At 36.7% G+C, this 22,240-nt stretch overlaps 1 protein-coding gene across 9 annotated transcripts in view; it reads left to right on the top strand.

Annotated features, from left to right (window-relative positions):
• adck1 (aarF domain containing kinase 1) overlaps positions 1-22,240 on the top strand; it is a 112,116-nt gene that overhangs the window by 78,223 nt on the left and 11,653 nt on the right. For 7 of the 9 annotated variants that reach the window (XM_058987804.1, XM_058987803.1, XM_058987802.1 and 4 more), the window contains 2 exons: positions 11,809-11,958; positions 12,790-12,987. The exons of 1 other annotated variant lie outside the window; for it this stretch is intronic. In XM_058987804.1, the coding sequence (XP_058843787.1) occupies positions 11,809-11,958; positions 12,790-12,987 (348 nt within the window). The remainder of the gene's footprint in view (positions 1-11,808; positions 11,959-12,789; positions 12,988-22,240) is intronic. One more of the 9 variants, XM_058987801.1, reaches the window with a different exon arrangement.

Raw genomic sequence — 22,240 nt, 5'->3', positions numbered from 1 at the left:
GATAGAGTTACAGATTTGTTGGTCAATAACACAAACACATTCTCAAGTCATCAATTAAATCCAGCTGTGTGGCTGTGCTATGCTTTAAACAAACCATTCAGTTATGTTTTGTTCACCCTAGATTTTCATACACATATTTATTGTTTCTAATCAATCTGTTGTAATGCAGACTTTTAGATTTCATTTAGCCAGATGGCTTTGTCCAATGTTAACTTCAATTTAGATGTTTTTTTCATCCAGCTAGCATTCTTTCAGGTTGTGGCTGTTACTATTTATGTGATTATTATGATGAATATAATAATGATCATGTTAGATACACAGCTGTCACCAGATTCCCTGCCAGCACTGGAGTTAAGCTATAACCATGAAGTATTGGTACTTAAATCCAACATGTATTAAATGTCTCAAAACCAACAACTTCCTTGTAGATAATGTCTCATGAGGTGAAAAGTAATATAAAGCAATTTACTTTGCTATGGGGTTTGCTGTTATTATTATGGTTTGTGTCTTGGTGAATAAACTGTTTATCCTTAACAATTAAGGACCCTAGACTTTGCAGTATTTCTCCATTGTGGTTAGGCTTGATGTGAACATTCATTAGATTGGTCCCTGACCTATTAATGTTTGAGTTCTATGATTGTTTTTTTTTTCTGATGAACATATGGGCCCTATCCTGAGCTACCAGGGGAAAAGGCCATCCACATCAGAAGTTTTCCCCCCAAACCCTATTACATCATTTGATATAAGGAATACAAGTGAAGGATTTGCATATCACCACTGGGTTGTATAAAATATTACTTTTGCTACTTTTCACTACCTTTCACACCAGTGACGAGAAGCGCACGCGATATACAGCTGATAAAAATGTAGAATACATAATAGCTTTTCAGAATACTTATTTCATTTAAGGTAAACTAATCATACACACCAGCTATCCCAGTTCCCTGGAAGTGGACTGCCAGATGGTCTCCCTCAGTGCCATGTCTTCATAATTTGTGTGTCCTTTATTGTACAGCTCCGGGTATTTTGATACTGCAAAAATTCTCTTTTCTTCCGCCATTGTTTACTGAAGGCACACAAGGGAAGCTGTTCCTCATTGGTCAGTTCGCTAGCTACCGTGTGACAAAATTGCAAAAATAGACACCAATCGCTATTTTTTCGCATCGCTTCAGTGTCGCCAGTGACATCGCAGGCAGTGTGAACGGCTCGTATGAAAAATACATGTTTTATTTATTTTTTTGTCGTAATGCGGTGTGTTGTATGACACATTCCGGTGTGTGGAGTCCTTAAGTTAGAACTTGTGCTGGAGCTTTTTTTCTAAATATGATGTGAATAGTTAAATAACACACAACATTATAAACTACATGCTACATGGAAAATGCAAATAATAAGTAATGTCAAACATTATAATTCATTCATAGAAAATTTGTAATCTGTATAAGATTGTAATTGTATTTCAACAGTTTTGCAGTCTGTCTAAAAATAAATCAATTTAAAAATGTGCTGTCATGCTTCCTATGACTGACAGAGAAATGCTCCATCTGTTAAGCAGTGGTCTATACCAATATAAAAACTGTATTAATTGCACAGTACTATTTTGTCAGCTATGCATGTGATTAACCTGCATACTCTTGTTACCCAAATTGATGTTATTGTTTTTTACCACCCTGGGTTGTTGTACAAAAGCCACTAGAATTGAATTCATATTTGGAATCCTATTTTAATTTGCTTGAAAGTTATATTTTTGTTGTAAGCTTTAGTCTGTCTTATCTCCAGGTTACTTCATGTAACCCCATGGGATGAGCACAAACAAACCAGGCCTCAGAATTAATTGAAATGCTTGCTAGTTAGAAGGTCATTCTCATTAACCATTGTCATTTTTAAACCTTGCCTCACAAGCTGGGCTGAAGCAGAACCGCATCTGGAAACTAAATTTACATAATGTGTTACCAAAGTAGTACCTAAGCATCAAATTAATTGCAATCACATATGTCTGAGAGCATTAGGGTAACTGTTTTACCACAGATCTTAATTGGCAATGCTGACTGTGTATCCAGGTGCTTTATGTATTGTGGTCTTCTTAAATAAATAGGATTGTTGCATTTTTTTTTATCTGTCTCATTGTCCCAAGTCCACGAATAGGTTCAAAGATAAAACAACGGGAAGTTAATATAATCAAAGAGTATAAATAGGTAATGTGATTACGGTATTATAAAGAATTAAGGCCTTCTTCCTTTCTGAAAGCAGTTTGGCTCCCCTATCTGCTTGTGAAAGTTGGGAGATGCTCCTGTTCCTCAATGGATTTTTGTATTTTTTCCAATATTCTAACTTTATCTCCATTGAGATAGCTAATTGATATATTGGTTAGGTCAGACCAATACCGAAAAGCTTTGTTCTTTTTCCTTATGGGTCTCTAGAAGTTGACATTTAAGTGCTGTTTCACTTTGAAAGTACTGCACCACCATATTTTAGTTAAGGATTTAACTACCACTGGCAACATTGTTACTTTAAACTTCCTGAGTTTGAAATTCCACCTAGCCTGTCACTCAGTCAATGCTTAATGTTTAAACCAGATCCCCTCTGGGTTGTTATTCAGCCCAGTAATGTAGCCGCTTCATATCTTTAGATTTCAAACGCTTTTCATTTCTGTCTTTAGCCTTCAACCTTGCCACTCAATGCCTTGAACCGCAGTTATTGGTTCATTTTCAGTGAAATTAATGTTATTGCTGGAAGGGCTGCGGCAGCACTTCAGGTTCAAGAATTTTGATACCTAATCTGACCGCTTTGACCACTAGCAGCACAGGCTGATTTGTTATTATTTTTGGCTGGTGGCTGTACGGTCTGGGAGCAGTGACTGAAAAAGATAGCACCAGGGGATGCATTTAAGGAAAATTATAAAGAAATTCACTGGAGAAGGCAACGACCAGTATTTCAACCAAAGGAAAATGACAGTTGGAAATTGTTTTGTCAATAGCATTGGTTACAACAGTGGTTCTTTGTTTCTGTTTATTTTTGAGAATCATGCAAAATAGCTTGATAAGGCATTCACCATTTAGAGTAACATTTACATTTTTTGCTGATTCTGGTTATTCATTGCAAGATCATTAAAATGTTGTGATTTGTGTGATAACTTAAAAAAAAGGAAAACAGCATTGTATTTGTAATACTGAAGTTTTGAAGCTTAATTTAGATTCGACATTAAATTTGTGTGTGTGTATATATATATATATATATATATATATATATATATATATATATATATATATATATATAATCAGGAATGTATATAAGGATTATTTTGTTGAGCACTGCTTTTTTTAAAAGAACAGTTTCCTCAATTAAATCAAGTTTGCAGTTCATGAAACCTTACACATCTGTTTTAGAGAGGTTCTATTAGTTTAATCCCATTTTCAAAGAGCGTCTATGTTTATAGCCATGGTTATATATGCTGCTTAAAAACATATGGGGATATTAGCCAATGTCTAAAGATGGGATTTTCAAATGCGAATTGCATAGCTTAAATTCTAGTCAGTTTATGCTCAAATTAACAAGGGAACAAATACCATGCTAAACATTTGTCCTTCTTTTGTATGAAGTGTATGATCATGATTTTAGAACATCATGAATTTAAATTATGGTTATTGTGTTTTTCAAGCTACAATATTTTTTTCAGGATCAGTTTAATAAAACTCTGATATGTAATTACACTACTAATACAAAGTAAAGATTTAGCTAAACTAGTGGAGAATGGCAGAATGCAGGAGGAAGGGATAATTGGCAGGTTTATTGCCAGGAGCAAAACTGAGGCAGAGCTCCCCAGTGGTGACAAGTGGTTTTATTACAAACATAGTACAGTAAATCTTAAAACAAACTCTCTTTCAAAAGTCACATTGAAAGACAAATAGCTGTTTTTACAGCCTTAATACAGAACACTATCAAACTGTCAATGGAGAGGGTACACAAAGACATATCCCTGCTCCCGGGTATAAAAAGGACTGGAATAACAGTGATGGAGGCTTGACGGAAACTGGCGACCTCACATCACGGGCACGTCTACACAAACTGGAGCATAAACAAAAGACAAAAATGCTAAATAAAACACAGTGGGAAACACAGTTACAAAGTTGGCATCGCGTCTCAGACGGTGTGCCTGGCTCTTTCCTGCAGACGCACACATGTGCCAGAGAGGCCAGTGATGGTACATTTTCCCTGTTACAGTGGTTATAGAGCTTTTAACCTCATCTTTTGTCTTTGACAGGGTACAGAATACGTAACAGCAGTGTATCACACTGTGACCATAGAAAGTGTGTTCTAATTTAAATTAACCACAGTTTAAGAAAAAAGCGTGTTAATACACAACAGTGCCACATTGGCACATGGAGGACATTTAAAAAATTAAAATTGGCAGCTTTATTTTTTCAGAGTAAAAGTATGGGGTCCAAACTATATACTCACCCCCCTTGTCGGAAAAGTGCAGGGGCCATGACCCCCCTGGCCCCCGTGGTGTTGTTGCCCCTGTTACAAGCACTGTAACAAAGCAAGGGAATATAAAACAAGGCCTTAAAATATCATTTGAAGCTAGTTACTTACTGTGAATTCAGTCACTGTGCAGCACTTATTAGATCCCACCTGACACGACTCTTTCATCTCTACAGTATGTGCAGCAGAGGCAGTTTCGTGTTTCAGGTGGGGTCCTAATACCCGTTTCACAGGGAGTGTAGTATGGTGGCAAGTTAAGGGATGTATGATGTGAGATAAACGTAACCATTAACCATTTGTAAAGCTGGTTAGTGTGTCCAGCTGGCTCTAACTAGGAAAAGTAAAATAACACCAGAGGAAGCACTCCAATGGGAGCACAGACGCAGTGCATTTTGATTCACATTCTTTTCTTTGGTAGTTGTAGCCAAGACCAGATGGTAAGTGAATTCACATAACTGATTATGTGAGTGCAAGTAGATAAAAACGACTACTATTGGACAATCGTTAAGTACCTTGGCATGTGGTTAGATTGCACACAATCCTTGAATGGTCTGTAACTGCACTTAATAGTGAAGAGAGCAGCCAGGTCTGTTGAATGTCAGACATTTCTCATCATGTATAGATCAGTGGTTAAGCCACATATTGAGTTAAGTTTTGCGCCACCACACACACTCTTTAATATTAGAGGGATCTTTTGAATGACACTTATGGAAATAACCTTGTGTCCTAACACCACTGTAAATAGCTGTGACTTGGATGTTTTGTGCTGTGCTGCATGTCTCTCCAGCAGAGAAATTATTATATTACTGAGTCGTGTATGTCCAGGCTGTTAAATAACCTTCTCACAACTTGCTTGTCAGATCAAATCACTGCGCTTTCAAACATTTAATCTGGCATGATAACAAGGAACACGACTGAAGGGGATTTGCATACTAAAACAGCAATACATTAAAAAAGGCCTTTAGTCTGCCACAGTACATTATTTGGAATGGTATTCTGTGCATAGCACTTAAATGTTTTATGTGCAAATTTTATCCTAGTATGAACACATTTCTATTGTACATTGCTTTTTTTTAAGCTGTATGATTACCTATCTTTTATAAGCATTTAAAGCTGTAGTGTCACACAATATAGTCTTTTAAAATATAGTCCCTGTTCAAAATATCAGCATTTTAGTTGTAAAATGTTACTAGTATAAAAAAAATGTTTTTGGCAAACAGACTTCTATCTTAAACATGTCTGTCTGTTTTGCTTCCTGAACTTTAATAGTAAGTAGATGCATTCTACTGCTGTGAGTCTGTGTGTGTGTGTGTGTGTGTGTGTGTGTGTGTGTGTGTGTGTGTGTACGTACCAGCAACAGAAATATAGTGGAGACACCTGTATCTAGAGTGCTGATCAAGTGCATAAAGTTTGACCACTGATCTCAAGTGCTGTTCAGGGGTTCCTACACTTCCATACCTAGTGCTTAAGGTACTGTACAGTGCTGGATGGACGTGTGGCAATTCATGGTGTGTCTGGCAGCTCTGTGATAAAGAATGTTCAATAGTCTTAAATGATTAGCATCAGCTTCACTAAATAAAGATGGACTGGACACAATGGAGGATAAATGCATTCAGAAAATGAGCAGCTGTTTTTTCACTCATGCAAGCCTTTCTGGCCTTTTCTTACTAAAATTAACCTTGAGTGTTAAACAACATTCCACATCAGAACCTCTAGACAGTTGTATCTACATAAAACTCACTTTATGAGAAAGGGTTGGGTACAATAAGGGTAACTTAATTTACTATAAAAACAATAAGGATGCAGAACTGGACTCCAATGGAGGAGGACATTTAACACTTAAAACCAGAGAAATATTCAAAGTTCTTGTTGAATTATTAAGAAGTATGTAAGAAGGGCTGCAAGCTGTGGTATTCATGACAGGATAGTTACATTTAGTGTGTAACACTTGGAAACCGTATGAGACTCTTGTAAGGTGTTTTAAGGGCTTAGTTTATCATCATTTCTTGTCCATTAGCCTGGCTTCATCCAGACTTGAATTCAAGGTACTGATGTCCAGGAAACTCACTGCCAAGCATCAGATACACATAGCTGGTGTATTATCTGCTAAATACCAGTAATTCAATTGTAACACGTAACGAAGGAAAGTAAAATGGAACAGTATGGAAATTGGAAGGGGATTGGTGTGATTATGGATGAAAGCTAGGAGAGTCAGCCACTGCGTCAAAGGGCAAACATTCTTTTTTTTTAAACCAGTGCTGCATAAATAGCTGCTTTTATTCTAGACTGACAAGTAAGAGGATCGTCTGTTATACAGAATTGTTTCCGTTGTACGAACGAGGCCAGTGGACAAGACAAGGCCACAATCCCAGCAACTAATTAAAAAGTGCAAAAAAGAGATTTAGAGACTAATAAAAAGGATAGCCTGATGTCACCCTAAAGATCTGTAGAATCAGCCAGATGTGTGCCAATATTTGAAAAGAGCTCATTACATTTAGAACATCTTTAACTAAAAGGGAAGCTTTCTGCCCGATAATGATTTGTGAGAGTCAAACTGTAACGCCATTAGACAGAAAGGTTTAAATAACATAATTTCTTTTTATGCGTCTTACTTTAGTCATCTGAACTTGATATTGATTTCATGACTCATTAATGAAGGTGCACACGTTTTCATCATGTTTTCATGAAAACAAGCCAGGGTATAAATAACCCTTCTACTGGGAGTTTGGTAATATAATTTCTGTAGTGTACTGGTCAGAGGTCCTTAATGCAGCTCAACCCCCAGCTCAAAAATAAAGCTCCTGATCCTTATATAGTGAAATCTCTTCTTCTGATAAGCTACATAAAAAAAAATACAAGTCCCTTTGGTGGAATTATTTTGTTAGCTATAATAACTAAATAATTTGTAAACACAAACCTTGCCAGACAAAAATAGGGCTTTAATGTACTGTCTGAAATGACCAACATGCATGAGGAACTTCTTTATGGTTTATTATTAGTTTCAAGGTCATTTTTTGGTTTGTGGGTTCAGATTATGAACAACGCCATTGTAAACCTGCGGACGCCTGCCCTGTTTTAGAGAGAGTGTGCAACGTCCATAAAACCACTTATTCATCATTTTCTTATTTCCAAAGTGAATGCTGCTGAATCATTCTTGGACGCTGCTGCAAGGTGTTTCATCATTCAGGATGTCAGAGCCGGTAAACTCGTGCCTCGTTGCTTTTATTTCCCAGGCATTCTGAATACATATTTAGACAGCAGGAATAATTGTGTGCATTTGCTTTCTGCCAGCAAGGGATGCCCTCGCTTATCCTTCTTTTTGTATTCTGCAGTCGTGAACTTGTCAGCGTTCAGACACTTTATCTTCTTTCATTTCGTGCTGGCTGCTGCTGCCTGGGGAACAGGCTCATCAGCGTGGTGAAATGGGACAGAAAATAGGATTTATTTTCTGTGCGCACCCCAGCACCATCGATTCATAAGCGACAGAGGAAAATCATCACAGAGTCTTTGCGAGAGGCTGAACCTGAATGTCAAAACTCATTTTGCACTCCATTATTACACCTTTAATCAATTACAAATATTTACAGCTTTGTTAGTATTTTTAAACAAATAGTGTTCCAGGCATACAAATACGTAGTCAATGGTAACACAGGGTATAAAATAATATGAACCAAATGGGTGACATGTTTAAGCCATATTTAGCAGCATAAATACATATTAAATTACCTGCTCATAATTCTCCCCGTCTCATTTCTGATTGCCAATCTCCATGTATTTGTCTTCTTTAATTTTGAAATAATTTGCCTATGATATCATGCTTAACTAATGGAAAAAATGCAGCGGTCCCAGTAATTTCCAATGTATAAGAAGCCATAAACTGTAAACACACTGCTTTAAAATAATGTGTTTTAATTCTACTATGTAACAAATCATTATAATATGATATTGCATTATACATTGGCGATATCTAACCCAGGTCACAAAAGTATCCAAACTTTCAACAATTTGTTTTGACTTATATATGATTGACAAGACTTCCCAATGGATATGTTTTCTTTATCATTGAGTGTTTAAAGGTATGGATGAACTACCAGTTCTTTTTAAGGGAGTATCAGTATAGGAGGGTATGGCAGGTGATGGACACAGTAACAGTATTTAGCTCACGTGTGCCCTTATTGTGTCTTTACTTCAGGATTGCTTGTATTTTGTTTACAGATAAGTAGAAATATTCTGTACTGTATTTACTGATTCCCTTCATTAGTTTGTACTGTATATTGGTAAAGTGTGGAGAAGCTGCTGCGGTTTTCTACCATCCTTTCAATTTCACAAGCAATGTTGTTTGCTATTTTCCCTCACAGATGTTATCTATTTAACTGCAAATAGTAGCAGAATACCAAGCGAGGGAAGCAGCATGCAGTATCTGAATATACTGCCAGTGCTGTGGACTCAGGGTTGCAGTGTCCACTTCCATTAACTTAAATTAACTGGACTGGTCAGGCAAGATAATGTAACTGTTTATAGTTAATCTGCACACTGAATTAATACTTTCATTTCTTTCCTCTGGTTTCTGTTAGGGCCATGTAAAAAAATAAAATAATTTCTTACACAATGGAACGATCCGCCAGAGTCCCAGGGATAGTACTCATGCCTAAATAATAGAGAACTGTTCAGTGTAAAAGGAACAGCAAAAGAAAACAAAAGTGGTTAAAGAAAAGGGCTTGTAACCAGGAGGTCCCCGGTTCAAATCCCAGCTCAATCACTGACTCACAGTGTGACCTTGAGCAAGTTACTTATTATTATTATTATTATTATTATTTATTTCTTAGCAGACGCCCTTATCCAGGGCGACTTACAATTGTTACAAGATATCACATTATTTTTTACATACAATTACCCATTTATACAGTTGGGTTTTTACTGGAGCAATCTAGGTAAAGTACCTTGCTCAAGGGTACAGCAGCAGTGTCCCCTACCAGGGATTGAACCCACAACCCTCCGGTCAAGAGTCCAGAGCCCTAACCACTACTCCACACTGCTTAACCTCCTTGTGCTCCGTCTTTTGGGTGAGACGTTGTTGTAAGTGACTCTGCAGCTGATATTTTAAGGAACTGTATAACTAACATAGGGACAGTATTTTGTTCAGAGAACATACACTTTTTTTCAAACCCGGAAATTGTTTAATTCATTTGTCAGTAAAGACCATTTACTATTTTATCCACATATCTTTTCTCAAAAATTATCAGGCCGGAATAGTATAGTGATCTTGATTTCTGGCGTTTTTGCAATTAAAATTGCCTTAGGAGTTGATTTGAAAAAACACCATGGTTGTTGATTTTATTTACAGTAAATGTTCATAAAAAAATCAATTGGCATACTTTCCATATTGCACATTTGCTCAAATGAAAATATGCAACCCAGTGTGTAAAAACCTATACTTATCCCATGCAGTACTGTACATGGCATGATTACATAATTACTTTACATGGGGACACATCCCATTCTGTATTTAAATTGGATATGAAAATAACAATTCCCTTTAGAATATTTAGTAAATGCAAAATAACTAAATCTGAACAAGCACTCACAATAATGCTTTGCTAGGGAAAGTTTTTTTTTTCATGGGTGTTCTTAAGAGCTCCTTTATGAACTGAAGCATGAACTGTTTATCTGCATTCAGAACATGGCATTTTCCAGGGCTCTCTGCCTACAATGTTCTTTGCAGTGAGTATAGAACGCTTTGAACTTTTTTTTACTTTTGAGGGACTGTGTGTGGCTTTGCTCACTTTAAGTATGATTTAAAGGGAATCAGAACTTTCTCAAACTAGGCTGAGACAAGAGTTTCATATTTATTTATTATTTGTTTATTTAGCAGACGCCTTTATCAAGGCGACTTACAGAGACTAGGGTGTGTGAACTATGCGTCAGCTGCAGAGTCACTTACAATTACGTCTCACCCGAAAGACGGAGCACAAGGAGGTTAAGTGACTTGCTCAGGGTCACACAATGAGTCAGTGGCTGAGATGGGATTTGAACCAGGGACCTCCTGGTTACAAGTCCTTTTCTTTAACCACTGGACCACACAGCCTCCTGGGTGTGCTTTAAAGAGATCACAATGGATTCCAGCTCTGATGTTTACCCTCAGCCTGGATAAAACTGTGAAACAATCGTATGACATGAACACGTACGAGACCTCTCCAAATGTGCATTTTGTACACATTGTGGTGCAGTTACAATATGCGAACACCAAGATGGACAAAGAGGAAGACAGGCTTCAAAAGAGCACACCTTGTTAGTTTTGATGCCCTAGAAGGAGAAACAACTTCCATGACACCCCAGTCCCCCAATATTGAACACAAAGAACATACTGTACATTATATAGTGGAAGCAATGCTTTCTTCTGTATCAAGAATACCCCCCTTTTACTGTAAGCTATATTTAACCTACTGATTAATACTAGCATGGTTTGAGCACAACATTCCAATGAGCTTTATAAATTCTAATACGTATACCCATCTGTGTTTAATCCAGGATAAATATTACAATTCTGAGACGGTCTCAATCTAAATAAAATACTATTCAGAATTACTGCTGCAGCCAGTCTGACCAAATGACTAATAGCTTTGATAAATCACAGATCTCTCAGGCAGATACGTTTACATTGATTCATGTTACAAAATGTGTATCATCTGTCAGTGTACATGCACAGGGCTGTAAATAATGACTATTTTAGAGGGTGTCACACACAGAAAACCTAGACGTGTAAGCAGATTTTAGACAACGTTCACCTTATGGAGAGTTCATATGTTTATTGATCAAGCAATTACAAAAATAGTCTATAGATCAGGGGGCTTAAATGTTGAAGCTGCTCAAATTCACGCAACAGTCTAAGAGAAGGAAATCAATAACTTCTCTATGCTGTGATGCCATTAGCTTTCTTGTTCTCACTTTCTCTCTCTCTCTTTCTCTAGTTCACTCCCCCCCCCCCCTCGCTCCCTCCCTCTCGCTGCCTCCCTCTTTGTCAGATCACAAGTGAAATAATTTTGGTGGTCTTAACATAGACCTCAGTGTAGAATGGGGGTCAGTTTAGGATTGAGGTTTGCTCTAAAGTGCAAACTATAAGCTCTTGTTTTTTGCCAGCTCAAAAAAATACTACTGTACGGTATGTTAAGATTCCTATTGAAATTTGAGCACAAATTTCACTGATCCCAGCTCATAGCTAGTTTTGCACTTCATCTACAGTAGATAAAAAGGAGCCACAAACACACTGTAAATAAATAAATAAATAAATAAATAAATAAATAAATAACTTTTTGTATTACTTTCTTTCAGATTTCTCGGAATCTGGGGAAGATGTACAGCGAGATGATTTTTGTGAATGGTTTTGTACATTGTGATCCACATCCAGGCAACGTGCTGGTAAAGAAATGCCCCAAAACCAATAAGACTGAAATTATATTACTCGATCATGGGTTGTATCAGGTAAGACATTTGTGTTGCAATCGCGGGCCTTCCAGAAAGATAATTTATCACTTTATACACTCTGTTATTCATTGTTGTAAGAAGGAAGTTCTGTTAGGACTGAGTATATACAAAAAACAAAAAAAAAACAAAAAAAAAACTGCCATCTACAAACTATTTAACTGAAGAACATATTTCAAGTAGAACATAGATCACTACTAGGTTAGATAAAACATAATAGATATCGTACCAACATCTGAAAAAATGCATGTTGTTATGTAACATATTAACGGATTTATCATTATTGCAAGTATAGGTTGTCTCAAGTTGCTTTGTAAGAGTTTATGTCAATCATTCTATCTTTTCCTTTCTCTGTTTCTTCATCCTCAGTTATACGTAGGGGCTGAATGTTCTAATGGTTACTTTATTGTTAAAATATTCATATTTACATTTCCTTCTTGGAAATTGCTATTTGCCCATTCAAAAATACCACAACTTGCTATAATATACTGTACTATAGATTCCATATACAGTAGTATATCAACATATTTTGGCCCACTGTTTGTGCATGTAACCTCTGGAATTTAGTGTTAGTGACAAAAACAAAGTGTTGGGTATGGTCAACAATGAAGAGTGGAACAAATTCAATTGAAGGCTGAAATTTACAGAATTACATTGAAAAATGATATCTGACTGCTCAGAGCTATCTCCTGCGCTGACAATATCCCATGTCTTTTTCAATCATGTCCGCATCTACAAAATGCCCCCTTGGAAACTTGCAAATCAGATTTGTGGTTCCACACCAACAAACACTTAACTTATGAATTCTTTATTCCAATTTTTCTCACCTAGGTATTGAATGATAGATTCAGACTAGATTACTGCCGTCTGTGGCAGTCTCTGATTAAGACTGACATGAAGCGCGTTGAGAAATACAGCCGCCGCCTGGGCGCAGGGGATTTGTATCCACTCTTTGCCTGTGTGTTAACTGCGAGATCCTGGACTGCAGTCAACAGTGGAATCAGTCAAACCACTGTTACAAATAAAGAGGTACTTTCCCAAGTTTTAACGTGTTCCAAGTTTATTTATTGTAATCACATATTATATGATATAGTGTACATTTAAAAATACCCTATGTTGATTTCATTAATAATTATTTTAGATTCTCAAAGCTATTTACTCTAAATCTGCCTTAGTGTTATTTTTTTCTGACAGGAAGAAAGCAACATTTACAATTCTAAAACAAATAAGAAACATCTGACTATCTCAAGCCTCTAAAATTCAATGTACTTTTATTGGGTGAGTTTTTACTGTCTGCTTAGTGCTAATACATAGAACATGATGGGGGAATAGTAGTTTATCTGGTACACACTGAAAGGTGTTTCCAATCAGCAGAAATGCAGAGGAAAACTATAACCCCGTAATCCACGCATGTGAACAACACTGGCTTTGCTTTTCTATGTTCTTGTGCATATTTTAGCCCTTTAGTCTTGTTCCCCTTTCTTAACAAGTATTCTTACTGCAACACATCCTTTAAGTCCTCATTTCAAGAGTGTCCTTCATACTGTTGATTTGATGGACAATGACACATGTGCCTTCTGCCAGTTCTGTTGTCAATTCAACGCTTGTCTTCTTTCTATTCTTTAAGGATATTTTCTTCAAGTATTGCTCCTCCTTGTTAGACAGCTTTTTTAGGTCTTCCAGTCCTGGGTTTGTCAATTACAGATGATGTTTCTCTGTACTTGTTCATTATGCTTCGGATACCACACGTTGAAAATTGAGTGATACAAGCTATTTCACTCAATGTTTTTCCTTCTTTATGCAAGTCAAGGTTGTTATAATAGTAGAAAACACTAGTGGAGGCTTTGAGTAAATTGTTGATGCTCATAATGCATCAGAGTAGAAAAATGCAACATGTCTAAGACTTTTGCACAGCAGTGTATATATATTAATACTGTAGTCCATGTTAGAAAATAATAGCATTGCACTCCCTCCCTCTAGATTTTATTGAATTTGCTGCTGATTCCTAACTGCTCTGCAAGTCCATTGTATAATGGTGAATTAATGTGGAGGGTTTGCTTCAATGCGTGATCTACTCATTTAAAAAGGAGGGCTTTGGAATAACGCATAAGCTGTTGCACTATTAAATTCCCCCATGCTAAATTGACCATGTGATAAAAATGCCATGATACAGTGCAGCCTGTGGGCAAAGAAAGGCCCAGAGTACAGAGAGGTTGGTGATTTGTGGGATCGTAATTTATTCTTCTTCTATTATCTCATATTATCCCAGTAGGATGAGGCAGTTTTGCTTTATAAAGCAACTAACTTTCATAACCGTCCTTCTTATGAGGATACTATCTGCATTGTCAGCAATTTTTCTTAAATTGAAAATGATATTGATAAGACCTAGAGTTACTTTTTAATGATTTGTGTACATTTGTGTTTTGTAGATTTGCAGTTTGACAATTATCTTGAAACTTGTGTTTTATGGCAATACTGCTGCTCCCCTTGCCCCCCCCCCCCACCCCCCAGTCAGCAGGTCAACCATTGAGAAACCACTTAGTAGTCTGTTCAGTTTCAACATGTATTTGAAGAAAATTATTTACAGATACTCATTTGTATTCAAAGGGGTTACATAATGCCAGCAGCCAGGGCACATTGTATGTTAAGTGTGATATATTGTACGTACAGCAGCTGCTACAGGTATCCAATTAAGAGGTTGAAAAGAGGACTTGAAGTCCTGCTGTATTGAACGATGCTCCAGGTGGTTAAAGGTCAGGATTGTTTTGTACTTGTCATGTATTAATTTTGAATTACTGTAACTGATATAAATCAAATAACAGTTAGGTCAAGGATTTGTTTCAAGTTTGGCCTTAAATGACTGCTCAAGAAAGGTGCTTTAGTAACATGCTGTCAGTCAGGGGCACCCAGCAGTAATGTTACTTTCACAGGTACACAATTAATTAACGAGGTAGATGACCCCCGTAAGAACCAGACACGTCTCTGATGGTCTGTGAGGAAAGACAAATCTGAACTTTTGTTGTGGGTGCAGACTGATGTGTCTGTCTTTCTTCAAAAAGAGCAGTAGCAAAACACACAGCCACCACGTCTTTGCAGTGCATCTGGCTCCCTTTCAAATGCTTCAGTACAGTAAAAGAAAAACAAACAAAATACGAAAACACATTACTTCCATGTGCATAGCCTCATCCCTACCACAAACACCAACTGTATATACATTTGTGTCTGTTTAGTGTCTGTACTGTATAGGTTCGGAGGCATATTAATGAAAACTGCAGAGAACAAGGTTAGTAGGATTTGAAAGATTGCAGGGTTTTTATCAAGGTTTTAAATCTACTAAGGGATAGAAGCATACCTAATTTCTTTTCTAACGGAGCACAGACCTTCACAATTTACTTATCAATATATTCTAGAGATAAGACTGGAATTGCTAAAAGCATACTAATATTGTTTTTGAAAATGCAGCCCTCAAATGTTACAATTTGTTACAAGAGGTTAAAAAATATACATATTGATGTCTATATGTATATTTTTTAACCTCTTGTAACAAATTGTAACAATATGGATTTATGTAACCGGTGTAGAGAAGACAACCTTCTGACTGAGATCTTTTCAATGTTTACTGTCTTTCCCTATGGAACAGCACACATACACTCCTCCGCTTTGGCAAATGTGCATCAACTGTCCTGTTGGAATTTCTGTGTTTGTTTTTGTTGGCAGCCGGCAAGGATTTATTGAAGTTTAGAGAAAATCTCTTTTTTATGAGGATCCCATCATCCGAATCAGGACTCCTCGTGCTGATCGTGTTTTTGTAGGGAACAGTTTAAATAGCAAACCTTTTAGAAACCAGATAGATTTGCTTTCCACCTAATTAAACCTTGAGATTAATTACAGTTGTTATGAAAAAATAAATAAATAAACACAGACCTGTTTCCTAAATAACATGCCCTGTTAAGTATTTTCATTCCCCATCAGACTTTATTACGCTTGTGAGTGGCATTACTAATGTGTTTTTTTTTTTTTTTTTTACGGTTTAGAGACAATTATAGCAACTTGACTTTCTGTCACGTTGCTTGGTGTGAGTCAAACATCAGTAAGGTGTAATGGCACTCCCTAGTGAGCAAATTACGCTGTCTGTTAATGAGACCACTGAGATCAGGTGCTTAAACACCAAGGTGATTAATCTCAGCAGAAGCTAAAAATCCTTAATTCTCTCCCATTTGTAGATCTGTGCAGGTATATGTACTGTATGAATACATAGAATGCATAGAAAATCTGAACTAAGTAAATCAACATCCAGAAAAAGGGCTGTGAAAACCTAGTTTAGTCTTTCAAGTTTCAAGAAGCAAAAAGTATTTTTTTTTGGTTTCTATACTGTACGTCATCTGTTTAAATGTTTGCTTCTGAATGACTTTGTGTAATCAAGGTCAGTATATGCTGTATAATAAGGTCTGTAGTTAATAGTTAGGTGTGATTTACTGTAAATGCAGGCACTGATGGCTAAGTACTGGGTGATATATAGGATTTGGGGGAAAATAAAATAATGCAGCATGTACTAATTATTGTTTATTCTCTTCAGTATTTGGCAGGTGTTTATTTTTTCTGTAATTCTCTTTAGGTGCCTGTATAAGGTATATTTGGTGACTCTTGAATTGAGCCCATCAAACTATTTTAAAAGTGCTGAAATACACATTTCATATGATGTTACTACGAATAACTCAGTATTTGTTATGAATTTGTAATTATCCTATGCTTACATTAATAATGAGAAACTAGAATACCACATCCATTTTTTTGTGCTACCTTACACTAAATGTCACTAAAAAAAAAATGCTATGTGATCACTGGTCAACAGGGATTGTTTTTAATTGCTTTTTTAATACCCAAAGTTCAGCTTAACACTGCTAGAGAGTAGACTATTTAATGAATATTCCCAGCACTCCAGAATTACAGACAGTATGTTTCTTGCTACTCATTTCTTATATTCCTCTAACCTTTTGTTTCCAGCTTGCTTCCTTTCCCCTTAGAACTGCACTCTTTGTATATTAATTTGTCGATTATTATAAAAAAAATAATAATAATTGTAATTAATGATCTGTGTCGACCTCTCCGTCTTTCTCTGCCGCCCCAGGAAACCTGCAATGATCTTTGTCAGATGCGTTCTCATCACCCAGAATGCAATTCCTTTCTTGTTCTACATCATTCTCCTGTACAACTGATGCTACTTCTATGATATAGGACTTAAGGAACTTGGAAAGGGTCTTCCATAACATCAGCTCCAATTCCAGTAGGGGTAGGAGGAAATATAAAACAAGCTATTGGCCACTTAACTGTACTGAAATAAACATGCATTGCACCTCAATGAAACCTGAGAGGTGGAGGCACGACACAATGAACAAAAAATGCATCTCCTATAGATTGTAGGGGATGCTGCATCCAGCTCCAATAATTGCTATTGATTAATAAATGCACACCTTTGCTCTGGGATAACTTAAAAACAATGTATATACATATGCAGCTCTGAAATGCAGGTTTTGGTACTGGTGCCTAATCAGAACTGTGGTCATCCCACACCCTGTGTGAAGCTACTGAGATTAAAGATGGACTTCAGCAAAGTCTCTGATTCAGCATGATTCGTTCTGAAACATGACCTCTGCTTATTAGCTCGTTCAGCTCATGCTGTAGGGAGGTGTACAGTGAATTACATACCCAGGCCGATTCCTGTAGATCTTTTTGATGATGCCTCCAGGATCCCCCAACAGGGATGGTTTGTAGTTCTTTTAAGTACCTCTTGTCAAAGACCCAGTTCATCTGTTGGAAATGGTTGGAGGATGCATTACAGTAGTTACATATTCAGCCCTTAAAAGCTATAGTGGCAGTAATAATACTCCCTTTGGAAATAACATCTGTAGAAATGTACAACTATCAGAAACTGCTTTATAGTGGGATGCTACACACAATAATATTTTTATTGAGGTTTGTTTCCTGGCCTATTCAAAAGATTTTTTTAAACATTCAAAACTATTTCCATGCACACCAGGTAAGTTAAAATATGCAATACCTTGAATTATTGTTACATTAATGCACTTAAAGACATTCCTCAACATTTGCCCACTAGAATAGAAAGCACCTACTCTAAATCTACTTTGATCACAATTTTTTTTTTTAATTAACATTTCTTGCAATCGTGAGGCTCCCGAGTGGTGCATCTGGTAAAGGCGCTTCGCGTGGAGTGCAGGTCACCAGTTTGAGTCCATGCTATTCCACTGCCGACCATGGACGGGAGTTCCCAGGGGACGGCGCACAATTGTCAGAGTGCCGTCTGGGGGGGAAGGGCTTAGGATTACCCCTGTAGACTGGCCAGGTGCCTGCGAGCAATGCAATCAATTTCCCCCCTACCCCAAATTAACACATAAATGGCAAATAGCTCTGCAAAAATATTCCAAAATGCAAAAACAGGGTTCATTTTTGGTGTGACTGAACTGGAATTTCTGAATGTTTTTGATAAAACAGAAATCAAAAACATTCTGCACTGCTGTTTACTCCCATGTGAATGGATTTTATTCTGAAAAAGTACCTTCTAAAAGCTACTGTTGAACTTACGTTGCAATTCCATGGGGTGTAAACATTGTGTCTGAAAGAGAGAGGAAGAGTGCAAGAGACAGGAGATGAAAAAAAACATCTGAGAGAACATGTCTTTAAAAAAAATGGTGAAACCAGAAATGAAATCCTATCTTGTCATTCAAACTGAACAGCTGATTACAAAGCACCAGTCAGTCATCTGTAGTGAATATGTTCTCTTTTCTGGAGTAGACTGGAGCTTCATATTGTGTAATCTATCCTGAGCAGCTCTATAGTGTTCAACAGAACCAATTCTGTCAGCTTGTTTATCTCAGACACAGACAGGCAGGCAGCTGTGTAGAATCCTCTTTGATGCAGGACCAGTTTAGATGCTGAAAAAGGAAATCTGACTGGTGTTGGGCCAGATGTCTCAGCTTCTCTATATGATTCAGACATTATTACACTATTGGCTGTGATACACAGATCAATCTAAGTGGGCCTATGAAAATGTCTGTCATGCTTACAGTTTTGGCCTCTGTTAAAGAGATCAGGTGCAAGGCCCTAGGCTTGGTTTTCATAACTTTCAGTACATAAACTCTGGTAAACACAGTCACAGAAAATATTGAGCCTTGCAGTCACTTATCACTTATGTCACTGGGATGTCACCATGGGCTGTGTGTATTTTCACTTTAATAGTAACAGGGCAGAGTGATTTGCAATAGTAAAATGACATCGTTCACATATTTCCTACCTGAACCATCAGACTTGTTTAGTTGCCAAGACAACTGGAACCCAATTTTTTTTTAATTCAAATGAGAAATGATGTCCTTTTTTAAAAAAAAAAAAAAAGAAAATGATTTCAATGCTTTGTTGGGTCAAAACTGTAAAAATGAGCCTTCATTCTACTGTATGTTTACAGATATACAGTACTTCTGTACCTGCTCTGACTCAAACTGGATCACTATTGAAGCTTAATAATATGAATACTAATACTACTATGAGGATTACTACTACTGTTGAGTTACTTCTGAATTGTATATCAGTATTTTATTTTTTTCTGTGCTGCTACTTTCAATGTCCTGTAAAATGTAATTAGAATTGCAGAATACAATATAAATCATTAATTATCCTCAAACGCAAAAGAGAATTCTCAGAACATTGGACATTAGAATGCAAAGAGTTAAAATATGATAGCTTGTTTGTGTCGAAAAGGCCAAATAGGAAAATGAAACTGGTTTAAAAGTTCCCAAGGGTCTTTTTCCAAAACTCTCGTCCCATTTTAGTGTTTCCTAATAAAGAGTTTCCTTTTTAAATTTATATCCCCCGATTGAGGCACAAGAAAGGAGTTTTCTATTGATCAAACACCTTTGCCTCTGGAGGCTCTGTTAGGCCCACAATCATATTCTCATTGTCAGCACTGAATGTGTTATCTAAAATTGAGTTTATTCTAAAATGGAAAAAGTAACCACTGAGCTTTGAACCAATGAATGCCAAGTGGAAATTAAGACCCTCCAGGCTCTGCAAGGTAATGAATGTGAAGATGATCAAAGTTAACCCCTTACCTTACCACAGCCCATCGTAATTTCAATTTCACCTTGCTGGAGTTTCCAATTAAAAATGAATTAACTGATGAAAACAGCATGTAGAACATTTGCTCTGACCATGTAAACAATTAATTAAGAGAATTACCTTTTTTTCATTTTTAAATGTTCTTGAAGTAAATCAATCTTCTATATTTTCAGAAGTAACAGTCATGGCAACACCATTTTTAAAATGTGTCCTGTTTATTCTCAACTCACACTTTAACCGTTTATAAAGCAACATCACCTAAGGTGCATTCTTCGAGAGATTGGTCAAAATCCAATAGGCATTTAGCTAATGAACTGGCATGAACAATTCAGGTTATCCCAAGGTTGGTTCTCTTCCAGTTGGTTCCCAAGGTTCTATATGGACAAGAGGTAGTAAAGCAACTTCGCTAACTCAATCATGCATCTTTTAAACTGTGGGCTACCATTTTGAAATGACATTAAACAAACAAGAATACAAAAACATAGCAAAGAAAACTGCCTTTGATATAAACCTTGTGAAGACATAGCGACCTAAAACATGTGGGAGAGGCGAGAGACTCTGATAGCCATTAACACTCTATTTTATTTTTGTTTTTCTATGTTTTTTTTAAATGTCAAAACATAATATCCAAAGTTTATCAGGAGTAATTTCAAAATAAATACTAGTATGGGTCTGCTATGATTAACCTTGGTGAACCTTCGTGCAAATGATAATCTTGTAATTTACTGCATCTATAATTCTCTGTGAATTAAGACCACCCCTCTCCATTCCCTATTCTAAACCCTGGGGATGTCACTGACTAATACCACTTAAAACAAAATAGCCAGCTGGGATTGGGCTTATTACCATCTTTTCATTTTGAAATAAATTCCGCCGCACTATGATAGAAGCTTTCGAGCGAGTGTTCTACCATGTAATTCGTCCATCTCTTCATGGGTATTCTTATTAAAACCTGTCTCCAACTTTGATGGAAGTGTGTGGACCTACCATTCTGCACTAAAGATCAACTGCAAGCGCACTCTCAAGGAAAGAAAATAGGTCAGCTGTTTGCCCCTTACCACCTAGTTTTATTAATTGAATTGATAAGGCGTTTAGCAACAACGCTGCAGTAGGTGGCTTATGATGCCATTAAAGCATCAGCCTTGTGGACTGATATACACCTGATCCTATGTTGAGAATTCATATAAGGAACCCTCTGTTTTACATAAATATATAAAGAGTAATTGGAAAATCTTTACATTTTAAATATTTGTGAAAAACCCCAGAGAAACATTAAAAATATATAGAAACTTCTGTTTCCACTTCCTACGAAATATCCAGCCAGCTAAATAAACAAGAGTTTTATTTGCATTAAAGATGAATTTTCATTTTTCTTCTATGTTTCCATGGATGATTACAAGGCTCTTTTTTTGGTGATTTCCACTGCTTTTAGTTATTCTATGTATGCTGTTGAAAAAAAACATACAACAATAATGTATTGATTGCAAAGGTACTTAAGAAATACCTGATTATCTGAACACCCAGCAGTCCAATAATGGTATAACATGTTTGTTTCAAGCAGAGGTATTGGTAACACATTGTTTTAAGAATCCAACCCATACAATCTATGTAATAAACATGTTATTAATGCAATTAAGTTAATTGCATGCTTATAAAATGTACGTATTTATTGTGCTTTACTGTGCGGATTATTATGCTTTACCAGACTTCTGTATGCCTTACAGTGCTTGCCTATTCTTGATCATACTTTATCTATGATTTCTAAATGTAATTCATGGCTATATTTATAGTGAACTTGTATAAGTGTTAAAACATACCTATGCCAAACAGAACATGCAGTCTTATATCATATGAACCTTTCCTGGTGGTTTTGGGCTTGAATCAATCCATTTGCTGCTAATCAGGAAGGCATGTGAAGTTAGAAAACATCTGTATTTGGATTAGTGTAGAGCAGGGGTCTCCAACCCTGGTCCTGGAGAGTCCCAGTCCTGCAGGTTTTATAGGTGTCTTTACATCATCAGTGACTAAAGATCTGGAACACCTGTTAATCTTGACTAATTAAGACAATAATTGGTGCAGTTAAGTAACTGAGGACTCAGCTAAAATGAAAACCAGCAGACCCAGTAGCTCTCCAGGACCGAGGTTGGAGACTCCT

The sequence above is a fragment of the Acipenser ruthenus genome, chromosome 15, assembly GCF_902713425.1.
Source record: "Acipenser ruthenus chromosome 15, fAciRut3.2 maternal haplotype, whole genome shotgun sequence".
Lineage (NCBI taxonomy): Eukaryota > Metazoa > Chordata > Actinopteri > Acipenseriformes > Acipenseridae > Acipenser > Acipenser ruthenus.
Note: the sequence above shows the minus strand (reverse complement) of the source record. Positions and strands in the feature narration are given on the sequence as shown.